General features: G+C 47.1%; 1 protein-coding gene across 1 annotated transcript in view; it reads left to right on the forward strand.

The window, feature by feature from the left end:
* The window catches only part of TNR (tenascin R), a 63725-nt gene extending 47635 nt beyond the window's left edge, over positions 1 to 16090 (forward strand). Inside the window, exons 13-21 of the mRNA XM_065409041.1 lie at positions 1554 to 1673; positions 3281 to 3424; positions 4093 to 4223; positions 5614 to 5746; positions 9308 to 9459; positions 11653 to 11749; positions 12841 to 13002; positions 15417 to 15580; positions 15971 to 16090. Coding sequence (XP_065265113.1) covers positions 1554 to 1673; positions 3281 to 3424; positions 4093 to 4223; positions 5614 to 5746; positions 9308 to 9459; positions 11653 to 11749; positions 12841 to 13002; positions 15417 to 15580; positions 15971 to 16090 — 1223 coding nt within the window. The remainder of the gene's footprint in view (positions 1 to 1553; positions 1674 to 3280; positions 3425 to 4092; positions 4224 to 5613; positions 5747 to 9307; positions 9460 to 11652; positions 11750 to 12840; positions 13003 to 15416; positions 15581 to 15970) is intronic.
* Positions 16091 to 22996: the final 6906 nt, after the last annotated feature.

Raw genomic sequence — 22996 nt, forward strand, 5'->3', positions numbered from 1 at the left:
CTGGCCCTCTTCACCAGCTTCTCTGCTGGCCGCTTGACACGCTTCTCCGCCAGCTGCCCTGCTGGCCACGCCTCTCCACCAGCTGCCCTGCTAGCCGCTTGCCACACCTCTCTGCCAGCTGCCCAGCTGGCCGCTTGCCAAGATGTCTTCAGGGCCCCCCCAACACTTAACACCTGTGCAGGCTCTTGCAATAGAGACACTGTCCCAAAGTAGGTCTAATACTTAGACCTTGGTATCCATGATTTCAGCTCTGCAGGCTGTAACAAGACCCTCAATTGAGTCTAAATTAGCTCTTTTATTATACCATGGAGAGTGGAAGGGTAGGGTGACCAGATGTCCCCATTTTATAGAGACAGTCCCAATTTTGGGGTCTTTTTCTTATATACACTCCTATTACCCCCACACACACACCTCAATTTTTCACATTTGTTGTCTTGTCACCCTATGGAAGGATCAAGTGGTGTCTAGGACCCTTAAACAGGAACCACCCCCACCAGGTACAAGTACCTGTCCCCACCCTCTTTCCACTCATTGGGCTTTAGAACCCATGTCCCCTGCCTAGCAAGTGCTGTTCAGTTGAGGGCGAGTCCCTCCACTGGGGTATGTTCTGTTCTGCTGCCCTCGGTTCACACAACAAGGATAACAACTCTTTATTACTCCTGCCCCAATAACAAGGAGACTGGGGATCCAACACCAGCCACAAGTGATCATTTGGGCAAGCAATCCCATCATGCTGAGCACCTTGGCAAGGTGGGTGTGTCCATGCAAATGAGATCAGATTCTGAAGTCTTTTTCCACAGCTCACCACTAGATGTCAGGGGAGCTCATCCAGACTCTGCTTACACATGTGCCAGCGTGACCCAAGCTCCACTCAGCGAACAAGGTTCCTGTGGGCCCAACATGGACTTTTTAAATATGTCCAACGAAAACCCTTAGAAAGTCTGCCTGCCTTAGTGCAGAGGGGAACCATGCATCCACAGTGTGGCCACGGTGCAGCCAGAGGGCAGGTCACAGAAGCTGATGTTGATTGGCTGATGCTAAAACATCTTTCCTAAGGAAAGTATCAGCCGTCAGTAACAGCCCTTCTGGTAGGAATGCACCATAGCCATGGGCAGATGGGGATCTGTGAGTAGCCTGTAGGAAGCAAGAGCAGAAATTTCACCTACTCCAAGGGTTTTCTACCCCACAGAGTTAGCAGCAGCAGCATAAAAAAGCCCCAGTGGATTAAAAAAAATCTGCCTAGCAGGAATAGAAACTATTGAACCCATATGCAGTGGAGTTAGAATCATAGAACCAGAGGGTTAGAAGGGACCACAAGGGTCATCTACTCTAACCCCTTGCAAGATGCAGGATTTGTTGTCTACCCAGCCTTCTTTTGCACACCTCCAGTAAAGGAGCATCGATGACTTCCCGAGGCAGTCTGTTCCATTGTCCTACTGTTCTTACTGTTAGGAAGGTTTTCCTGGGATTTAAGCTGGAATTCACCCCTCACCCCCAGAGAGTCCAGTTCCTTTTCACACCCGTCCCCTGATGAATTTATGGTTCCTTCTCAGCCATGGACCACCCTCTGGGTCTGACTGCCACCAATGTCACCCCAACAGAAGCCCTGCTGCAGTGGAACCCACCTCTTTCCGAAGTCGAGAACTACGTCATTGTGCTAACGCACTACACGGGTACGTCTGTGAAGCCGGAAAGCCGAGCTGGTTTGCCTCCAACCTGTAAGCAGCGAGATTTGCATGTGGCTTTAGCGCCACTAGCTAAACTCTATTAGCTGCATCAGAAATTAATTAATTAGCCTGACCCCCTCCCAGACAGCTGGTTTAAAGGGATTCTATCATTATGGGAAATTAGAAGGTGGATTTTGCTCTCTGGGTTGGTTGGCAAAGCCACGCAAAGACCAGAAAAGCTAGGACAGGATGGCAGAGGGGCCAGCCATGCCCTGATTTCAAACTGATATCTATTCCTGCTTGACTTTTTCACACACACATTACACAGCCTACTCCTGCCTGAGTGTCCTGTCAATCCAGAGAGAGGTGCCCTGACACTGTACCAACAGGGACCATCCCCCCTCTGCGATGCTCCCGGCCCCAGCACTCTGAGGACAAGGAATCCTGAGGCTGACCCTGCAATCTGAGCTCCAGACACCCTCACAGCTAGCCCAGCTCACCAAAACTAGACATGAATAAGAGAGAGCCTCCAGTTAGCCCCAGTACTGAAGAGGGGGGGAAATGGAGAAGATGCAGCCAGTGGGCAAAGAGAGAGTCCCCTATGCATAGACCTGGCTGAATTCTATTGGTTTTTTTTACAATTTCAACAATAAATATTGATTTCTATTTTTTATTTTTTCCCCAATTTTTAAATATTTTGATTTTCACAGTTGAGGGAAATAAAGGGAGGCTATAGGAGGGTCCCATAATTGACAGCAGGGCTACAGAGGGCTTCCTGCATGGCTGAGGGGCCCAAGACACTGGAGCGCAAGGTGCCAGGGATCATGGCCTGGGACAGCAGAGATCCTGGCCAAGAAAGAGGACAAGCCACTGGCCACGGGGAGGCCATCCCGCCGCTGAATGGCTCCATCCCCAGACAGAGAATGGGGTTTTGCTGGCCCTGCAGGGCTCCCTGCACTGCCACAGGGCCGGTGCTACCCAATTCCTGCAGGTGCAAGGTAGGGGAGAGCTCTGCACTCCCACCAACTGAGGGTGGATATTTTTTCATTGATTTCAATGTGGAGGCTGAAATTGACATTTCCTTAGATCTGTTGCTTTAAACCCATTCCTGCCCAAGCTTGCTTCTAACACCAAACCAAACTGCTCTGCTCACAGATTGCAGGGCAGCGAGTTTACAAGTTAGTAGCAAGAAAGGAGGCAGCATGATCCAGTGGGGAGGGAGCTGGGTTTTAATCCTGCTGACTTGCTTTGTGACCTTCCACAACTCTAAGCCTGTTTCCCCAGCTGTAAAATGGTGATCATAATTCTTATGTTCTTTGTAAGTTGCATGGAAAACCTGGGATGGGAAGTGCTATGTATGGGCCAGGTGTTGGCATGGTTTTTGTAAGGAGTGTGGGCAATGGCCATTCTCATTCTTCTGCGATCTGAAGGAAGAAGGACATCATTCACCCAAAGAGCGGAGACATGCTGGCAACACAACATGGTAAAATGCCACCTGTTGTGCCCAGGCAACCCGCCATGATAGGCTTTTGTTTCAAATGGTTCTTTCTTAGTCATATTTTAACAACAGAAGAGCTCCGTATTCAGTCCAAGCCAGGTCCATCTGATTTCAGTTGCAGGGGAGACCATTCTAGTGGACGGGGCCAACCAAGAATACCAGCTGATCAACCTGATGCCCAGTACCAGCTACATGGTCACCATGTATGCCACCAATGGGCCTCTCACTAGCAGCACCATCAGCACCAACTTTACGACTCGTACGTACGGTAACTTCTTCCCTTCTCCAACTAGGTGTCCTTAGCGGTTTTTATTTTGTCCAGCTGGGGAACAGAAGCCAAATAAGTTGTTAAACAGTCTGTTTTCTGTGCTCAGGAACCACAAAGGCACACAGATACCATGATGATAGGCATGGTATAAGAACCAGACTATACTGATACATGTGAGATGTCAGGTTCAGGAAGATGCTTTTCAAACACTCAGCAGTTCCTTTCTGCTGATCCCCCTAGATAAGATTTCCTGATGGCTTCCAGAGGAGACCCTTATCAGATCCTTTTCTTGCCCATTGCCGTAAGGCTGTATACAGGAGAACAATGGAATCTGTTTCACTATTAAATAGCTACTTGACAGACATTGTGCTTCATGCAGTTCAGAGCAATTGCATGACAAAAAAAGTCCATGTGGAGAATATTTATCTGGTTCCTAGTGCCCTGTAAGTGGAGCTCCAGCTAGGGGTGGGCAAACTGGCCTGGAGAGCAAGGGGATGGATGGGCTGAGCACAGGATTGTGAGAAATCCCAGACTTCTGTGGTTCAGCCAGCACTCCTGTCAACATGATTCATGGATCCAGCATGCTGTTTCAATCAGCTGTAATAGCAATGCTAGTGTGTCAGACTCCCAATTCCCTGGGTTCCTATTGACCTTTGCAGTTCTGGATCCCCCGACTAACTTGACTGCCACTGAAGTCACCCGCCGGAGCGCCCTCCTTTCATGGCAACCTCCAATGGCAGAGATCGAGAACTACATCATGACCTATAGATCGACTGATGGAAGCCGAAAGGTGAGTTTTCACTGATAAAGGGGATTGCACTAAAACAAGAACCAGAGATTGGTGTGGTGGGGTGGGACTAATAAATGAGGCAATCCAAGTCACCAGAGGAAGGACAATGTTTCTGAGGGTTTTGCATAAATACTGAGGCTCAGGCTGACCCGGATGACAGACACAAGTTTCCTCATAGACACTACTATTAGATAATGCTTAGATATCTTAGATAGATAATGCTAGAATGTTTGGAAGAAGTAGTGGAGAAAATTTCAGAACCTCTGAAAATTAGTCATTGGAGCCTGGAGAAAGGTACCCGAGCAATGGAAGGAGGCTAATATGGTACTTATCTTTAGGGAGAGTAGAAAGAGAGATGCAGGCAACTAATTCACCCTACAGCACAGTGTGTTTGATCATTTTATGAGTGTGTCAATATCTGACTATGTGGAAGAAACATGCCTATGAACATTGCTTTATCAGAAATAGGTCATTGCAAACATGCCTAATAGTTTCCTTTGACAGTATTACTAGTTTGCAAGTGACGTAGGATGTTGGCATTTCAGTAAGGGATTCAATAAGAGCCACATGATCTGGCTGAACACCAGCTAGATTAAAACAACAGAGAGCACAGACTAGGAATTGGTTAACAGAGCTGGCCAGCTCCACTCTTTACGCTGCTTTGGGCATCAGGGATGCCCTGTTTCAAGGGAAAGACGATGTCCTGAATTCAGGTCCTAGCAGGTACAGTAAACAGACCATCAGTTGTCTACAGGGAAGAGTGAAATACACCTCTCTGCGGAGGAATAGGAAATCGCCTGTATACCACTTAACCCCACCACCACCGCTCCAATAGGGTAAGTGGTACATAGATCTCTGCCGAGGGCTGAACTTCATGCTAAATGATTAGGAATTAAAGAGGCTTTTTGAACTACTCATTTTTCCATGAAGCACCTCAGTTGCCTTCCAATGAGGTTACACAACATGTTCCCTGGGCCTATGGAAATCAGTAATCCATGTACACAGGGACCATGAATAGCATCTGCACATCACCCCCTATTCTGGAGGACTTGCTCTGTCTAGTTACCCTAAATCTCCCCTGGGCTGAAGTTCAAAGAGGAAACATGGCTGAGCAGCTAAAGCTAAACCTAAGAGTCAGGCGATGTGGAGTCTAATCTGTTTTGCCCCAACATACTGTGTCTTAAGGTAAGTCATTTTCTCTCTGTTTACTCCTTGGGGAAATGGGGGAGGTAATACTACTAGGGGTGCTGAGAGATTACCGGGTGTAAATGGCTTTAAGATCCTCAGTCAGACAGCATGCACTATAAAAGTTCCTGGCTTCTGTTCCCTCTTTACATGCTGTCTGGGTTCCACCTCTTGGCTTCCACCTACTTTTGTGACCCGCATCTAGGAGCTGATAGTCGATGCTGAGGACACCTGGATCCGCCTAGAGGGGCTTTCGGAGACCACGGAATACACCGTACGCTTGCAGGCAGCCCAGGATGCGATGAGGAGTGGATTCACCTCCACCAGCTTCATCACAGGTCAGGAGTTTATTCCCCACCTCGTTTGACCAGTTGTGCCATGCTGCGCCAGCCGCAGTCTCCCCTGAGTGTCTCAAGGAGATTGTCTATTACCTCCCAGTGCTAAGGAAGACAACTCGTCCCCTAACTCCAAGCCCGCTCATGTTCCAGGGCCTTGGCCCCATACCCCTCAACTCACCCAAATACACAAAGCCAAGACTTAAGTTCTATCTCAACTTTCATTACCACAGGCATTACCCTCCCTTCTCCCTATAAAGGGCGTAAACCAGAGATAGGAACCAGATCTGGATTCTGCCCTCGTCCAAGGGTATTCGGATCCAGGCTTTGAATTCAGGCACCATGTCTAATATGGAGATCACCTATTTCAAACATATCCTTTTGCCTTGTTCTTGCTCCTGCTCCAAAGAATTAGAACATTCAGTGCAGGGGATACTCTTGTAGTGTCCAGGGGATGGACTAAATGACTTAACAGGTCTTTTCCATCTCTAAACTCCATGGACATGATTCTGATCTCATCCTGATCTATATCAGGAATAACTCCACCTAGGTCAATAGAATTACCACAATATACAACCAGTGTAAGGCCAGAACCAGTCCCTGTGATGTTCTGACTGCCCGACAGCACTGCTTTCCTGTTCTTTAGAGTAGTCCTATTTATTAAATATTCTACCCTCATGAAATGGATGTTGCCTTAAGCTGATTAAGACTCACAGTCCCCATGGCCCTATTGTCAGAGTGCTTACTAGAAGCAGTCTGCCCTGAAATACTGCATGTTGAAAACACTCATGTTAAAAATGTGGGCCGAGTATAGCGTCCAGTGTAGGAGAGTTTTATTCAGAAAGCAGCACTCAATAGGCACTATGCACATTGTGCAGAGCTGAATCCAATTACATTTGTACCTCGGCTCTTCAAAAGAGATGAGAAAAAGCCTGAAGATGCTGTCCACTCCACAGTGCTGAAATCACTTCCTCTGTATTCATAGTTAGATTAAAAGAGCTCCCTTTAAATCCGCTGCAGACATACACACCAGTCAAGGCACATGGAAAGGCCTTGTAACCTGTTTTTATGTGATAACAGAAGCTAGCAACAACAAAAACCCTTCTTGTCTGATATATCTATAGATCAGGGCCTCTTACGCTATTCTTGCCTCGACTCCATTGGGCACAAAGGATTACAGCATATGCGAGAGGGGATGGAAAAGTAGATATACTTGTTGGGGATGAACTTGAGTTCAAGATGAAAACAAACAAGGCCAGATCCCCGGCTGGTGTAAATCAGCGAGGCTCCATTGACAAGGGAGATTATGCTGCGATTTACAGCAGCTGAGGATCTGACCCTATACAGAGTCAGAGAACGTACTGTAGATGGCTTCTTCCCTGAGAGACATGTTAGAATAGGTTTAAATTAAAATAGAAGCGAGTAACAAGCACAATAAACCTGTTTCTTTTCTAATATATCTATGAAACAGAAGCATCTGGGGATAAACAATGAAACAATGAGATCTGTAGACTGCGGTTGCTTCCACCATTCCCTTGTTTAAGAGCCAGGGCATTGCATTACATTTACTCTAGCAACATATCTGGGCACTTTCCAGGAGAACAATAGGTTGTTTTTGTTGGTTTGTTTAAAAAAAACACCTTTATTTAAGATGTTTTGCTTCTTTGTGTTCACACATAACAGGGCTCTTTCATTCTTCCTGGCATATTAATAGCTGTCTGTTCCGTTTGTCTTTCATATTTGCATAAGGTTCTGGGGGAATTGTATACAAATGGTAAAAAGGAAAAAAATCAATACACTATTTATAATTTGTAGTTTGAAATTTCTTTCAAAGTCAGCTTCGATTTTAAAGATCTGAATATAAATTAAGAAATGTGGTCTTCACAAAGCACCAGGGACTACAACGTGTGTGTCTTTGAAGCAGATTTCATTGTGTGTTTAGTACTATACATGACAAGTCTCTCACTAGATCTTGTGTTAAAAAGCACAGAGACTATAAAATAGGGGCTCTTTGCCTTTTGGCCAAAATGAAACCCATTGACTATTCACGCCCCAAGAATGGGTGGGGCTTGATAGAATGGAAAAAACCAACAACAAAACCAGGGTTTGTAAATGTCTTCCCACTTTTTAATCCCACTCCCTTTTATGTTAAACTCACACGGGCATTGCACACCCAGTGAATGCAGTTTACACCCATTTCCTGTGTAACTGACACTGCCATTTAAGCCATCGTTAAAACTGATTCAAAGATTTCCCCACAAGTTTGCGCCCATTTGTGCCACAGTCCAGATTCTCCTCACACATACACTAGTGTAAACCAGTGTAAGTCCACTGACTTCTGGGGAGTTGCTCCTTATTTACCCTTGGCATGAATGAAAACAGAATCTGGACTTGAGTATGAAATCTGGTCCACTATCATTAATATTTTTCACTGAGGATGATCACAGCTGTGGTCACTGGGCCTTGTTCTTCTCGCAGTTACACTATATCACAAATAACTCAAGTGGACAGGGCAAATTCCCCCTCTCATGTACAAAAGTGTAAATCAGTACAACTCCTACGCCAGTGATAAGCTAGTGTGCAACTTTTGTGAGCTAAGACTCAGATGCAAGTTCCTGATACTGCAGACCTATTGAGATCATATAGGACTGGTAAAGCATTAACTCAGACCCCCACGCTGTGAGCATGTCTTCATTTGAAAATTGCATCAAGCTAGAACATGTCCACAAAGAATCATGCTACCTACCACAACGCAGACCATGACTTTGCAGTTTGCATAGACATGGACCAGTTGTGTTCAACACCATGTCTGCCGGGTCATGGGTAGACCCTGCTGAATTTTCTAACGAAGACGAGCCCTGCATGAACTGGATTGTCCTGACACTTACATGGATGTAGTAACTCAATTGAAATCAGTCTGGTTACATGTTTGAAGAACCAGTGTTGACGAGGAAAGAACATTGGTATTTCCCAAAATATCTGTGGATATTGGGAACAATTAATTGAACAAGATCCATGGAAAACTATCACAAGATGTCATACTCTCATTCATTGTACCCAGTAGAGTTACTGAGTGTCATGCCATTATACCTTGTGGCATATGATGAGTTAATCCAGGGGTTCTCAAACTGGGGGTCGTGACCCCTCAGGGGGTCACGAAGTTATTATAGGGGTTTGCGAGCTGTCAGCCTCCATCCCAAACCCTGCTTTGCCTCCAGCATTTATAATAGTATTAAATATAAAAAAATGTTTTTAATTTATAAGGGGGGGGTCGCACTCAGAGGCTTGTTATGTGAGAGTGGTCCCCACCACTGAGTTAATTAGTATAAGCAATGAGCTTATCGCATGATGAGGCATGACATGTGAAGTAAGCCAAGAGATAGCTTATGCACTTGATGGACTTACCATGATTTATCAGGCTGATTCATGACCTCGAAAGTCAATTCATGTCCTTCCTGGATTGCAGTAAGCCTTGTGTGACGTTGTATCATATGGTATATGTCATGTGACATGTGTAGGGAGGTGCTGTGCCCTCTTCGAAGCTTTGCCTCTCTAATTTCACAGGAGGCCGCGTGTTCGCTAATCCTCAGGACTGTGCCCAGCATTTGATGAATGGCGACACCATGAGTGGAATCTACACCATCTCCATCAATGGGGACCTCAGCCAGCGAGTGCAGGTGTACTGCGACATGACCACGGATGGGGGAGGATGGATTGTAAGCCTCCATGTAGAACTCATCATCAGAACAATTAGAGCTGGGGCACATTTTTAGGACAAAAAAACTTTTTTTCCCATTGAAATCTGCAGTTTCGGGTTGACTGAAACATTGCGCGAATTTTTGTTGGATTTGGCAAAATGTTTCATTGGGGGGGAATTCCCCCAAAATTCAAAAGGTTTAGATTTTTTTTTTTTAATTCAAAATGATTTTCATTTTAATTTTATTTCAATTTCATTAAATAAAATTTGAAAGGTAAAAAAACATTTTTTTTCTATTTTTTCAGTTTGGACAGTAAACGGGAACATCAGTTATTTGCATAGCTCTATTAATGTTTTCCATTTCCCGGCACCATCCTTCTATTCCAGAGGATCCCCCACAATGCTTTAGACACCATTTAGGGCCACATCATTCACAAAGGCCAAGCAGCCACCTCTGGGGAGGAATGCAGCAGCTGTTTGGCAGCACATGGCAACAGTTACGGGGAGGAAGGAAAAGTTATCCTAATCCAAGTGAAGGAACGAACCAGCTGGGTAGAATGTAACTTGCGGGGGACACCAGGTTTAACATCACTACTCTATCTCAGGGTTAAATTGCAACTGGCCTTTGAGTGGTTGTGCAAAGAGGGTTGTACTCCTTGCACTCTGGTTATAATCAAAGTCCTCATGCTCTTCTGATTGCAGGGACAGCTCCCTGCTAACAGCTACTGGGGCACAAGCCACCCCAAAGAAGGCAGGGAGAAGCTATGTCCAAGTTCCCACATGTATCAGCAGTGACGCAGGTCAGCACTGCAAGGCACAGCAGCAGGCACACTCCTCCTCAGTGCCCGGCTGGTCGTCGAGACATAATGCGTCCTAGTCCCGGGCACTGCAGCCCTGCGCCACCCCCTGTGCAAGGATAAAGCTAAAAAAACCAAGTCCAAAATATGCCCTAGGACCTTCATGTCATTACTCCTCCAATAGCCTCTCCAGCAGCATGGTGGCTTCAACGCTATGCTAGGGCACTGGTACAATGGAAACAGTGATGTTTCCTGAATAACCAGCACTACTGCCTGCAGCAATGGCGTTTATCCTTCAAATCTCCCATCCAAGAACAAACCAAGCCTGATGCTGCTTAGTTTTGGAGTTCAGCTGAGACCACAACCCTTGGCTGTGTGGCTATAAGCCACAACAGAGAAACACTGTATGCCCATAATAAATTAAAGTAAAGCACAGCTCTGGCCAACACAGCTATGAAAGACAGCAAAGCAATGCACCAAAAGAGGCTTAATACAGTCTACTTCATTTTCCACGTCTTAAGGAATGGGTTAATAGCTGTTAATAGGAGCTGCACTTGGAGAAATTCCCTTTGATTGATTTGAAATGTTTGCAGCTCCTTTTGGAAGTAAAGCATAGCCTGAAGCTGAAACTGATCTATTGTCCTATACATGAAATTAAATGGATACTAGCTTTCAAAGTAAATGATTTGCACTCACAGGGATCACCATATGGTGGTGTCAGCCATCATCTAGAGTGACTTTGTACAGTGCTTTTAGAGGCAAATGCTACTTAGCTGAATCGCATAAACACAGCCTGACTCAGGTGGACCGGCACCAGAACCAGAGAATACTCTGCTGTTCCAACTGCATTGTGTTGTCACACTTTCTCTCACACATTATTATATACAAATGTTAGCATATATGCAGTCAGAAAAGGGCCTCCGAAATCAAAGTATAAATTCCTAACACTGCTGGTGTGGATTCTTTCACCAAAGCTTTTACCTGCTTTTTTACTCCGCTTCAAAGCCTCACATCTGATTTCATGCTGAAGGGCTTACAGAAATAACTAGTTAAAAACAAAATCACATGCTGAAAAGCGGGCAGTGTTGTCCATTGGTTAGAGCAAGGAACTTGACATCAGGATTTCTAGATTCTGTTCCCAGCTCTCCAACTGATTTGCTGTGGACATCACTTAACTTCAATTTATCCATCTGTAAATTGACTGTTGCCATACATGTCTAACTTCCAGGCCTGTAGTGAGAATTAATACATTAACCTCTCAAGCTCTGAGCTCCTCACTTGAAAGGTGGTATAGAAAGGCAAAGCACTATCTTTTAATTTCACATATAACAAAGCCCATTTAGCTATGATCTATCATTGTTTCTGCATAGAGCAAAGATTCTTCCATGTGGCTTTCATTCCTTCTCCCTTTGTAGGTGTTCCAGAGACGGCAGAATGGGCTGACGGATTTCTTTCGAAAGTGGATGGATTACCGGGTTGGCTTTGGAAACCTAGAGGATGAGTTTTGGCTGGGTAATGCCCTCACCTCTTTGTCTGTCACTGACACAGTCAGCCTGGCTGTGATCAGTGGACGCTTTGCATCTTTCAATCGGACACTTATCTCTGCAAGCTTAATTTCCATCTCTCTGTGTCTGCGTATCATTAAAGCGGTTATCTGTCCATCTCTCCCCTATTGATCTGCTTTTCTTCACCATGGTGTTTCCTCCTTTGTTCTGTCTGCGCTCATATCATTAGCGATGTGTCATGCGGAGGAAATGTGACATAAAAGGAGATCACAAAGGTGCAGCAGTTCCTGATTTGTTAGGTGGCACAGTAGGCTTTTTCACTGGCCTTCCACCCATAGAGACCTGGTTTCAAATCTCCTTCGGTCACAAAAGGAATGGAGCATGGCCATTCTGTCCAATTCCCTGGAAGGTTTTTGTCTGCATTATAAATACACTCTGCAATTTAACATGATTGGTAATTTCGTCTCAGAAAAGGCCCAGGCCTAGAATGGTGGAAATTGAGGAATGAGTGGGCGAGGCATTGGCAAAGCTCTGCATGAGTGGAGCATGTACAACTAATACCCTCAATGGATGGCTGTAACTGGCATTTCTCATCCCTGATCTTAATGAGTGAGAATATTCACCTGAGGAAATGTAAAAAACAGATATTGATGATTTAGCATTGCTTCAGACCGGAATGCTGTCACACAGGGACAGGACTATGCATGTACACACTGGAGGTGAGCCCACGGCGTAAACACCCTCCAAATTTAAGGTGTTTGGCATCAGAAGCCAGATTCAGATTTTGCAAATGATTCCTACTACAATGAGTCAAACCCCAAAACTGCAGAGCCAAACACTCCAGACTTAGAGATGCTAGAAATCTGGGTCCAGTGTCTTGTTCTGTACATAAGTGTAACGTCCACATTCAGTCACTAAGGGCAGAGACACGAACTGAGGCAGTGTGGCTTTTCTTCAAAGCACTGGTGATTTCTGGGTTCTCGTCCTCTGCATTTGCTTGCCATGCATTTTCACTGAGCCCTGAATCTCCTTCCATTTTCCTCCCAGAATTGCCACCAGGTACCAGATCTCACCTGAACCCTCTGCTTTTCTCTGCAGGGCTGGATAACATTCAGAAGATCACATCGCAGGGACGCTACGAGCTACGAATAGACATGCGAGATGGCCAAGAGGCAACTTACGCCTATTACGACAAGTTCTCCCTTGGTGACGCCAGGAGTCTGTACAAGCTCCGGATAGGAGACTACAATGGCACTTCCGGTACACACTATCACTAACAAGCACCTACGTGCAGCAGGAAGCTTTCTGGACTGGTGGGTCCGAAACGCCTGCAGTGCATAAGCTTGAGCAGTGTAAGGAAATCCCACCACCCAAAAGATTAATTCCTTTCCTGGATGCTACTACCACTCTGGCCCATCCAAATAGACGCCTTTAGTTGTCTCTGCTGCCTTGTGAGTAATCAGATACACCAGTATGGTAATCACCGGGAGGCACATGTTTAATCAGCACATAGAATTTTCCATGGGCAGTTACTATACACCCATTGCTGTTCAGCTAATCGGATCTATAATGAGAGCTAGTGCCTCATACCTCAATAACAGCAGATCAGCCTGTTAATGTCACGCTTCCATATGAACAGAAAAGCTGAGTCATCCATATAGTACCATGATATACGTGCCAAACATTTGCTGCTTTTGTTAGAACGTTAGCCCAGCCACTGTTCTTGGATGAGACAGAACTGCTAAGCTTCACCCACCACAATGTTGGCAGGACGATGTTCTAACATTGAGATACCTTCGGGGGGTGGCGGGGGAGAACTCACTTCCACAACTAAGATTAGACATTTCAATGAATAACAAGATTAGCCGCAGCTTGTCAGGGACAGACAGAGGCAGACGGGTCTAGTGGTTAGCAGAAGGTCATGTTTGGGTTACCGGGAATCAGGCAGGAGCCAGACACACCAATCCAGACAGGGTCAGACACGACTCAGGTCACCAGGAAGCAAGCAGATCAGCAGCTGAAGCACTGGACGAGGTGTCCGAGCAGCAGCCACCTAGGGCTTACTTGTGCAAACCGTTTCCTGTGCCTCTCTTTGGGTTTAAATATGATGTCTTGACCAATCAGAGCTTCCGGTGTTCCTCCAAGCAGGGCTCCCTGATGTCGCTTCAGGTTTAATGCTTTCTCCACTCAGTCAGCGAGTAGCAAACTGCCGGGTGCGAGCAGGGAGGTGTTAGATGAGTGGAAACCCTGGTTCAAGATGGAGGGGGAGTCAGGATACAGCTATTCTAGCTTGGATAAAAATGTCTAATGACCACAAATGCCCAGACTCCAGGTACAAGGCAACCACTCTCTGCCTGGGGCTAGCAAGACACCCTCCACTGTATGTAAGATGTAGAATTGTCCATGCCTGTAAGACATCTAGTACTGGGAGAGGAAAGACAGTGGACTAGATGAACCGTTAGTTTGATACACCATAGCAGTTCCTATGGCCCAGACCCTCAAAGGTATTGAGGCACCTAATTCCCTTTGGAATCAAGGGGAGTTAGGCACTTCAATACCTTTGAGGATCCTGGCCTATGTTTGTATCATATCTAGGAGTCTGACACTCCTCCCCTATCCCCAAACTGGCTGAATTATAATGTAACAAAACCCTTTGTGCTTCAAACCCTTATCTGCAGAGTTAATAATGACACAGAGGGGAACCACCCTTTTTGCCCCTTGAAAGAGGAGTAAAGGTTTCCCAGACAGTACATTTCCCTTGGGTTTTCCCACATGTGTACTCTGTGTGTGTACGCACATGCACATCCCTGTGTTCTTTTTTCAGGACTGTGCATAATTAATATTTTCTGGTCTCTTTGGTATTCTCTTGGGGCATTACAAAGCGCTTATTCACTTCTTATTGCCCATCATGCATTTAGGGTTATTTTGGAAACATAGAAGCATGACAGAAGTGAAGCAGAAGATGGGCCCAACCCAAAAACCCTAGATTGGAAAATCTCCCAACTGTAGGAAAGTTCACATCAGGATCCAAACTCTGCAGCCAACACCTGCCTACAATGAGCCAAACCACCTCCCCGGATTTGAAAAGCCACAAACTTTGCAAACTCAGACTTATCTCTAATTACCATATTCATTACCCTTTCTTTTTTGAGCCAGTCAGACCACAGTCTGAAGGGACCAATGTTTAGAGGGAGAAAACAATCTGTTTGGCCAATGGGTGGAAACGGAAACCCTTCATCAGAGCAGTGATGGGTCCTCGCCTCACACCTACATCTAGAGTTCCAGTTCTGGGGTGTTTGGATCCAGGAATTTGCTTTAGCCATGAAATTCAGAACTGGACCTGGCTGCAGGTTTTTACCATCTCCAAAGCCCAAAGGGGTTCAGATCCAAGGATCTAGATTTTGTTCAGGCCCATCTTTACACCAGAGTGTCAGCAGAAAGATCTAGCACCCATGAGGTCAGGGGGTTAGGAACTCAAACTAATCTTATTCCTATAGCATTCTGCCAGTCTTCAACTCTTTGAGCTGGAGAGCTATAGATTAGCAGAATGAACAATGTTATTGCATTATTATAATTTACTCTTTGTAGCGAGACTAGCCAGGCCTGACATGGTCGTGCTTACACACCGCAGGCGCACCCCTGAGCCTCTCCTCACAGCATCTCCCTTTATACAGGAGATTCACTCACCTATCACCAGGGACGTCCGTTCTCCACCAAGGACAGAGATAACGACGTTGCTGTTACAAACTGCGCCATGTCATACAAAGGGGCCTGGTGGTATAAGAACTGCCACCGGACCAACCTCAACGGCAAGTACGGCGAGTCCCGGCACAGTCAGGTAAGCGCGGAACCATGCAGCAGAGAGATGGTGCTTCTCATAACCAGGAGCCCCAAGGTGCCTTTCCCAGGCCCTTCCCTTTCATTACACTGGGCAGATTCCATCTGGTTTCAAGAGGGAAACTTTCAAGCAATGTTTCTTGCCTTATGAGTGGGAGCCACAGGAAAACTAACGAGTTAGCACATACGTGAGAGCAGCGGGGGATAACAAGCCAAAGAGAGAAACCTACACATTTCTTGCCCAGAGAGTAATAAGAGAAGCTGCTTCATTAAACAAACTCTTTTCTTTCTTCTCACTTAACTTCCAAGTTCAAACGTGTTTCCTTCTTTTTTCCCCCTCCACCTGTTTTGTTGTTTTTGCCCTGTGCCTTGCTCTCCTTCCTGCCCGCAGGGGATTAACTGGTTCCACTGGAAAGGCCACGAGTTCTCCATACCCTTTGTGGAAATGAAGATGCGACCCTACAACCACCGTAACGTCTCGGGAAGAAAACGACGGTCCCTACAGCTGTGAGCCAGCAGGAATCCTGCCCCTCCCCGCCCCAGCCACCCGACCTTTTCTGTCATTCGTTTGTATTTTATAATATGAAAAGGGAAAAGAAATACTACTACTCTGAGCTAGCAACCTGGTCCATAGGAATCCTGGAAGGGCTGACTGAGCGGCTGGTAGGCTTTGGAAAGGGAAGGGCCTCAACACCTTCCCTGTGAAATGCCGAGTGCCCGCTCCCCCTGCCCACAACGGGGAAAGAGAGAGAGAGATGGATTTTTAGTATTTTTTTAAAGACTTATAAATCCCAGGTGAACCCCGTAGGACATGTTTTTGTTGAAGGTGCTCCCTCACCACCATCTCCGATGCAGCAGGGCCTCCTTCACGCTGCAGGTCCTGTCAGCCAGGGACGTCGATGGAGGCTGGCCTGGCCACGCTGTGGGGGCAGGTTTGCTTTTCGGCTGAGCTGTTGGACTAGGGCCTGCAGCTGAGGCGACATGTAGCACCAGCTGCACCTGGGTAAGAGGGACCACACATAGTGCCCTCTCATTTGATCATACTCAGAGGCAAAAAGTCTGATGCCCCTTCATCCCAGGGACAGAGACTCCACCTCCTCCCTCTGTCATACCAGCCAGGGAGAACCTGCCCCCTCCCCAACATAATGCCCAATCCCTCTGTTAGCCAAGATGATGCAGCTGTCCCTCTCCCTTTGACCAAGAACACACAGTGTTCCTTATCCCCAGGAGCTCACTACATGCGTGCACACATACACAGTGGGGAGAAGTGAATTTCAAGCTTGGCATTGTGTACCGGGTTACTGCAAGTCATAGATCTCACAAGAAGCGTGAGATGTTTGCCTGCGTTGTATTCATTTCTCCTTTCCTTTAGAGCAATCACGGCCTACTTATGAACCCCACCATCACCATACTTCTAACAGGTCCAAGGTCACTCCCTATTTATGGTAGGCGCATGGGTAGTAACAGATGGATGGTGCACTGCATCTGCCTGTAGATGTGAGCTGCTTTAGTGTTTTCTGGGGTGCAAAAGTGGCCCATCTAATCTGCATGTTGACTTCATCATAAACCCTTTAGTGGCTTTTTGCTGTTATTTTTATAAGGCCTAGCTCAGGGGAGAGGAGAGGAGAGAAGGAATCAGAGAAAACAGCTTCTAGGAATCTTTAATGTCATTCTGAAGTAAGTTCATTTAAGCTCCCTTTTCACTGTTATTTTTACGTACAATAATGTTGTGACTCATAGTTGTTATTGGTCCTAAACCAAAGAGTATTAGAGGAAGAGCAGCGAGCAGAAGAACTGGCAAGTGGCCGCAGTTCATCCTGAAGCTTGCAGAGTAAATTGCAGCCGTGTGCTGTGACATCTAGTCATCCTGTTCGTGTTCCCTGGAGTTATGGAGGAAGGATGGTTTGGTGGTTGAGGCAAAAGACCTCAATGTAGATTCTCTTCCCACCAGCCTCCTCTGTGATCTTGGGTGAGTCACAACGTCTCTGTGAGCTGTTTCCATCAGCTCTCCCCTGGGGAACTGAACTCTTCCCTCCCTCACAGTGTTGTCGCAAGGCTTAATTCATTGACATTTGTAGAGCACTTTCAGATCCTTGGACGAAAGGCCCCATATAAGTTCCAAACATTATGTTTTCCCTCCTTATAAAGGGACACTGCCCTGGTTAAAACCTGATATTTAAAAGCTCTATCCCATCCCTGCCTGTTGTTACTAACAACACCTTTAATTATTAAAAGTGATTTTCAAACATTGAATTTACTCCTTAACGTTGATGCTGCTTATGTTTTGCACTTTAATCAGTTTGGCCAATGCGAACAGACCAGGCCCTTTCCCCTGCTGCGTCCCATGCGCTAGCACGAGGCGGTTTTGTGTGGGTTCACCATACTGTAGAGGAAAGGTTACCGGGGACTATCGCTATTTGATAGTGGGACTGAGTCTCGTTTACACCAAGGCCACTTTGCACTCAATTGCAGTTTACGTCCACTTTCAGAGAGCACGTAAAGGGGCCTGAGTGGAACAGAGAATTCAGGACAGAGTCTCTAACAGATTCAAGGAGTGTGACTAACTCCCATCTGTTCCCATCCAGCCTGTGTCCAGTGGAGAGACAGAAGACTGAGCAGGAAATGTAGTCGCCCCCTCCCCCTCTCCCCCACCCATGCCATGCATTGGGACATAAAAACCTAACTAACCCTGGGTTCAGGATTAGGTACAACCCTCAATCCCCTGGCTGTAAGGTCAAGGGGAAAGACCCCATCTGTTGCTAGTCTGGTCTGGTGGAACGGTGCTGCAACTGCCCTGTCCTTCAAACACTCAGTTGCCTCTTCCAGTGATGTGGCACTGGTATGATCCAGCATTATAAGGGCACTAAGCCTTGCTTTCAGTCCTGAACCCAGGGGGTTTCCTGACCCTTGAGCACATGAATGGGTGAGAGCGTAGTGCTCAGCTAGTGGTAGTTCTGCACACATGTTGGATGTAGAGATGGATCCACAGCCCACTGAAGCTAGCAGAGTCTCCTGTGGATTTTAGCGGGCTTTAGACAAGGCCCTGAGTAAATCACCAGGAACCAGAGGAGGTGTAGGGAGATCAAGGAGGAACAAGAAGGCTTCAATGAAGAACTAGACCTGGGTTGGGAGGGGAGTAAGATGGATGAGACTCTCATGAGAGGTAGAAAATCTCTTCTGTCCTTAGCTATGCGCATCACTTTGGAATTCCAAAAGCCAAGGAGAAGCAGCAGTTAGGACTGACGGAAGTTTAGGGAAATCCCTAACAATTATTTTTCTGAAAACTGCCCCCACCCATTGGCAACCCACAAACAAGAGGTGACCCTATGAAATGACAAAGCAGGGTAGTTTAATGGTTAGAACTAAGTGCAGCAACTGAGCATCCTGGCTTCAATTCCCATCTGAGGCAGTGGTTATCTGGGTAACTTCAAGCAGGGCCGGTGCAAGGAAGTTTCGCGCTCTAGGCGAAACTTCCACCTTGTGCCCCCTCCCACCATGGCAGCTAACCACGCCCACCCGCCCCTCCCACCCGAGGAGCCCCCCTCGCAGCAGCTACCACCCCTTGCAAGCCCCCCCTCCACGGCAGCTAACCCGGCCCAGGGAGCCCCCCCCCCTGCAGATGCTAACCCTGCCCCCTCCACTGCAGCTAACACCGCCCCCCCCCCCACGGAAGCTAACCCTGCCCCCCTCCATGGCAGCTAACCCCGCCCGGGGAACCCGCCCCCCCCCCCCCCGCAGCAGCTAACCCTGCCCCCCTCTGCGGCAGCTAACCCCACCTGGGGAGCCCGCCCCAGCTCTCCTCCACTGAGCACACCAGCGCTGCTCTAATTCTCCCCTCCTAGGCTTGCAGCGCCGATTGGAGGAGACTTAGAGCGGAGGCTGTGTGCTCAGCAGAGGAGGCAGACTGGAGGTGATTTGGGGCGGGGAGCGGTTCCCCTGTGCGCGGCCCCTGTTACTGCGGGCGGCCCCCCCGCCCCAGCTCACCTCCACTCCACCTCCTCGCCTGAGCAGGCTTTTAGGCGGCCGCCTAGTTTGCCTAAGTGGTTGCACCGGCCCTGACTTCAAGTTGGACAAGTCACTTGGCTTGATTGGGCTTTCGTTGTCTCCATTGTCCATTCAGGTGGAAGCATGAAACCTCACTGGAAATGCTGCTGCGCAGCACTAGCGATCCAGCAGAGGGAAAGAAAGCTGTTTCTTTGGATCGGTACAAAAAAACCCACTATTCTAAATCACAACCCCATCTGATCTTATCCCCATCCCTCCACAGAAACGCAGATTGATCTTTCTTTAAGCCTAGCATTGCTAGCAGGTATCACTTCTCCAGGAAAGGATAGTTATTCTCTCAATATATTTCCCCTCCACACACCCCTCCCTAGCTGCCTCCTAGCTGGGATGGGAGGGTCCTAACGATAGGACTCCATTATCTGACCAGCAGGACACACTGCAGGATGAAGAGCAATTTGCAGTCTATCTTCCAACCCCAGCATATCCCACAGACTTGACGTGATGTTACCAACGCTGCATCATGGCATGAGGTTTTGGCAATCAACACTGACATGAAAAGGAATGGGCAGTAAGGGGCAGTCAGGGCGGGCTGAGCACTGAGCCCCTTGAGCTGCGATTGTGCCTCATTTTATCCACACGTGGCACAAACTAAAGTTTTTCAAACCACCTCTTGCCTACTCTGAGTTGAATCTGGTTTTATTCCTCTGGCGCTGGGTGGAAATTCCCTTCTCTCCATCCTCCCACTGTCTCTTCTGGCCAAGAAGCTCAGCAAGGGCTCCCACCCAGAGTAAGTTGCTGAGGAATCTTTGCTTCTGCCTTCCTCTTCTTCACCATCTCAGCCACCCTACATGCTGTCTGCCTTTGTAGATTCCCAGCGCTGGCCTCCATGCTAATCAGAAACCACCTTCCCTCAGGACTACTGCTGCTGCCCTCCCTCACCCTCAGTCTCTGAAACTATTAGACCCCGCAAAGGAGAGATGCCTAGAATGTTACATTTCTGGTGCCTGCGGGGTATCCTGGGAACACCGAGGCAACCAATCAACAATGAATATCTGGCAAAATCTGGCCCTTTTCCTCCATGAATAGTTGCCCATGAACAGGCTGCAATTTTTCAGAACATGCTGGCTTCTCAGTTTTGTTCAATTAATGTTTTGGATGAACAAAACTTCAGCTAGTGGTTATGTGCAAATTGTGTTCAGCGCTGGTGCTATGGGATTGGCCACCTGATTAAACATGGCCTCTTTTCTTGCTCCCTCACTGGATGACCCTTTATATAAACTACTTCTCTGGCCAAAACAAATTTGGTTTTCTCACCCAATTAGTTCTGCTTCGTAACTGAACTAATCTTGGCTTGAAAATGCACATGAAACAAACTTGGCTCCTCCAAGCATTCATAAGAAACCTATACGAGAGGGAGCAAACTCAACTAAAGGTAAATTCTATACAAATGTTGCTGAGATGGTCATGGCTTATTGTCTCCCTATTTATCCAGCTCTCGTCCTGAGGAGATCACTGAGCTCTAGGCTGGAACTCTCGCTAGGCCTGCCCCCCCAAAGTCAATGGAAAGACTCACTGATTTCAGTGAGCTCTGGCTCAAGCCTTTAACTCGCAGCGAGCCAGAGGCCTCCATAAAGTCAAAGGGAGGTGTTCCGCGCACAGGGCTTGCAAGATCAGACCCAGGATTTGGTTTGAAATGAATTTGAAGTAATGGTCCAGACTGAGTGACGTGCAAAAAGGAAAACTCTCAGCATCAGTAGTGACAGGGGAATTTGGGGTTTGCCCTGGAAAGGGCTGAGCATGCCCTATGGCTATTGACTCGAATGGGAGCAGAAGTCCCTTGCGTGGCAGGATTTTAATATTCTTTCCTGAGGTGCTATAAGTAAGATAGGGAGGGAATGTTCTTTGTATATAACATTCCTTTAAGCCAGGGCACTAGAGTCCTTGAGAAGAAGGCTAAACTCTCACTGAACTCTCTCACCATGGAAGAGATGCCTGTACTTACAACAAAGTACCTGGCAGCTATTAGACAATGAGCCCTGGTCAGTAGTGCCCTGTTCAGTAGTGCTAGGGAGGATATGAGGGGAGTGAGGAGAGGCTTTCTGAGGGGATGGACTTGTCTTCCTTTGCTCGGGCTGCTTTAGTGACTGAAGAAGTGGAAGTAGAGCTTAGCAGCTGTATCTTTTCTGGTAGCGGATGAACCTCCATAAGGACTGGAGGTTGGGTTAGGTTTGGCTAAAAGGGCTTTGAAGGCCAGATGTTTCCCCAAACCACGAGCCGGCAAAAAATCAAGCTGGGAATCTCTTGAGAAAAGGCTGTTTTGGGGCGTCCTACTCCTAACTAGGCCAGAAATGATATTATTCCATGTCTAAAGGCCACAACCATGATCGGGGCCCCAATGGTTCAAGAACTTGCCTTGGGTGTATTTCAGCATTTCTGCTTCTGGTCCCATAAGGGGGCCGTAAGGGGACTTTTTCCTACAAAGGTTCTGTTTGGGTTTGGGTCAGTTTTAAGGGAAAGTTCAGCTCCATTCCTATTTCATCTCAGCCAGTTCACCCACCCTCACTCTGTTATTCATTCTGCAGTGGTTTAAGAAGTGCCTGAAAAAATCAGGAGCTAGTGAAGGAAGAGCTGCCTTTCCTGGCTTTGCTAAAAGCATGTAAATGTGAGGAATCTGGTGATAAAACGAGGCCTGGTCCTCTCCCACAGGCAGGAAAATATTCATAGGATGAGCTCTGATAGTTTGTCAAAGTTAATTGCTACCCAAGGAGTTTGAAGAAACCTTTGCCTTTGTGCTAGTTTATAACAGCAATACCCTGAGAGTCTCAAATCACATTGCAAACATAAATGAACTAACCCTCACCTTCCCCCTCAAGCATTATTTGTCCCCAATTTAGAGCAGAGAGAACTGAGTCCCAGGAGACAAGGGGAGGGTGGGGAATGAGGAGGCTGAAGGACTTGCTGAAGGTCACACAAGGAGCCAGATCATCACCTACTGTAAACTGGCACATCTCCGAATTCCCTGGAACTAGGCAGTGTAACATCAGCTGAGGGCATGGCCTAGCAGGTCTGGTTTGTACTGGCTTTGTATCACCAGTTATTTCTGTGATAAATCCGACCTTCACCAATCTGGGAAGTCCATGTCTAAAGAGGTCTTTTCCTCTGAAGGTTACCACAGCCCTGTGTGGATAAACGCCACCCTACAGGGCAGCCTGTGGAGCATACTATACAGGTCAGAAGTCAAGATACCCCTCAATGCACATAGCCAAATGAGTGACATCTATCAGTCCTTGGTTCCCTAACACTACTGATGGCTCAGATGTCACGTCTTCACAACAGCAGTACCAGGACTGAAACGCTGGTTGCTAAGGTGTGCATCAGGTCCAGATGACTAGGAATTAAAATATCAAGGAGC

This window comes from Emys orbicularis, chromosome 8 (assembly GCF_028017835.1).
Source record: "Emys orbicularis isolate rEmyOrb1 chromosome 8, rEmyOrb1.hap1, whole genome shotgun sequence".
NCBI classification, from domain to species: domain Eukaryota; kingdom Metazoa; phylum Chordata; order Testudines; family Emydidae; genus Emys; species Emys orbicularis.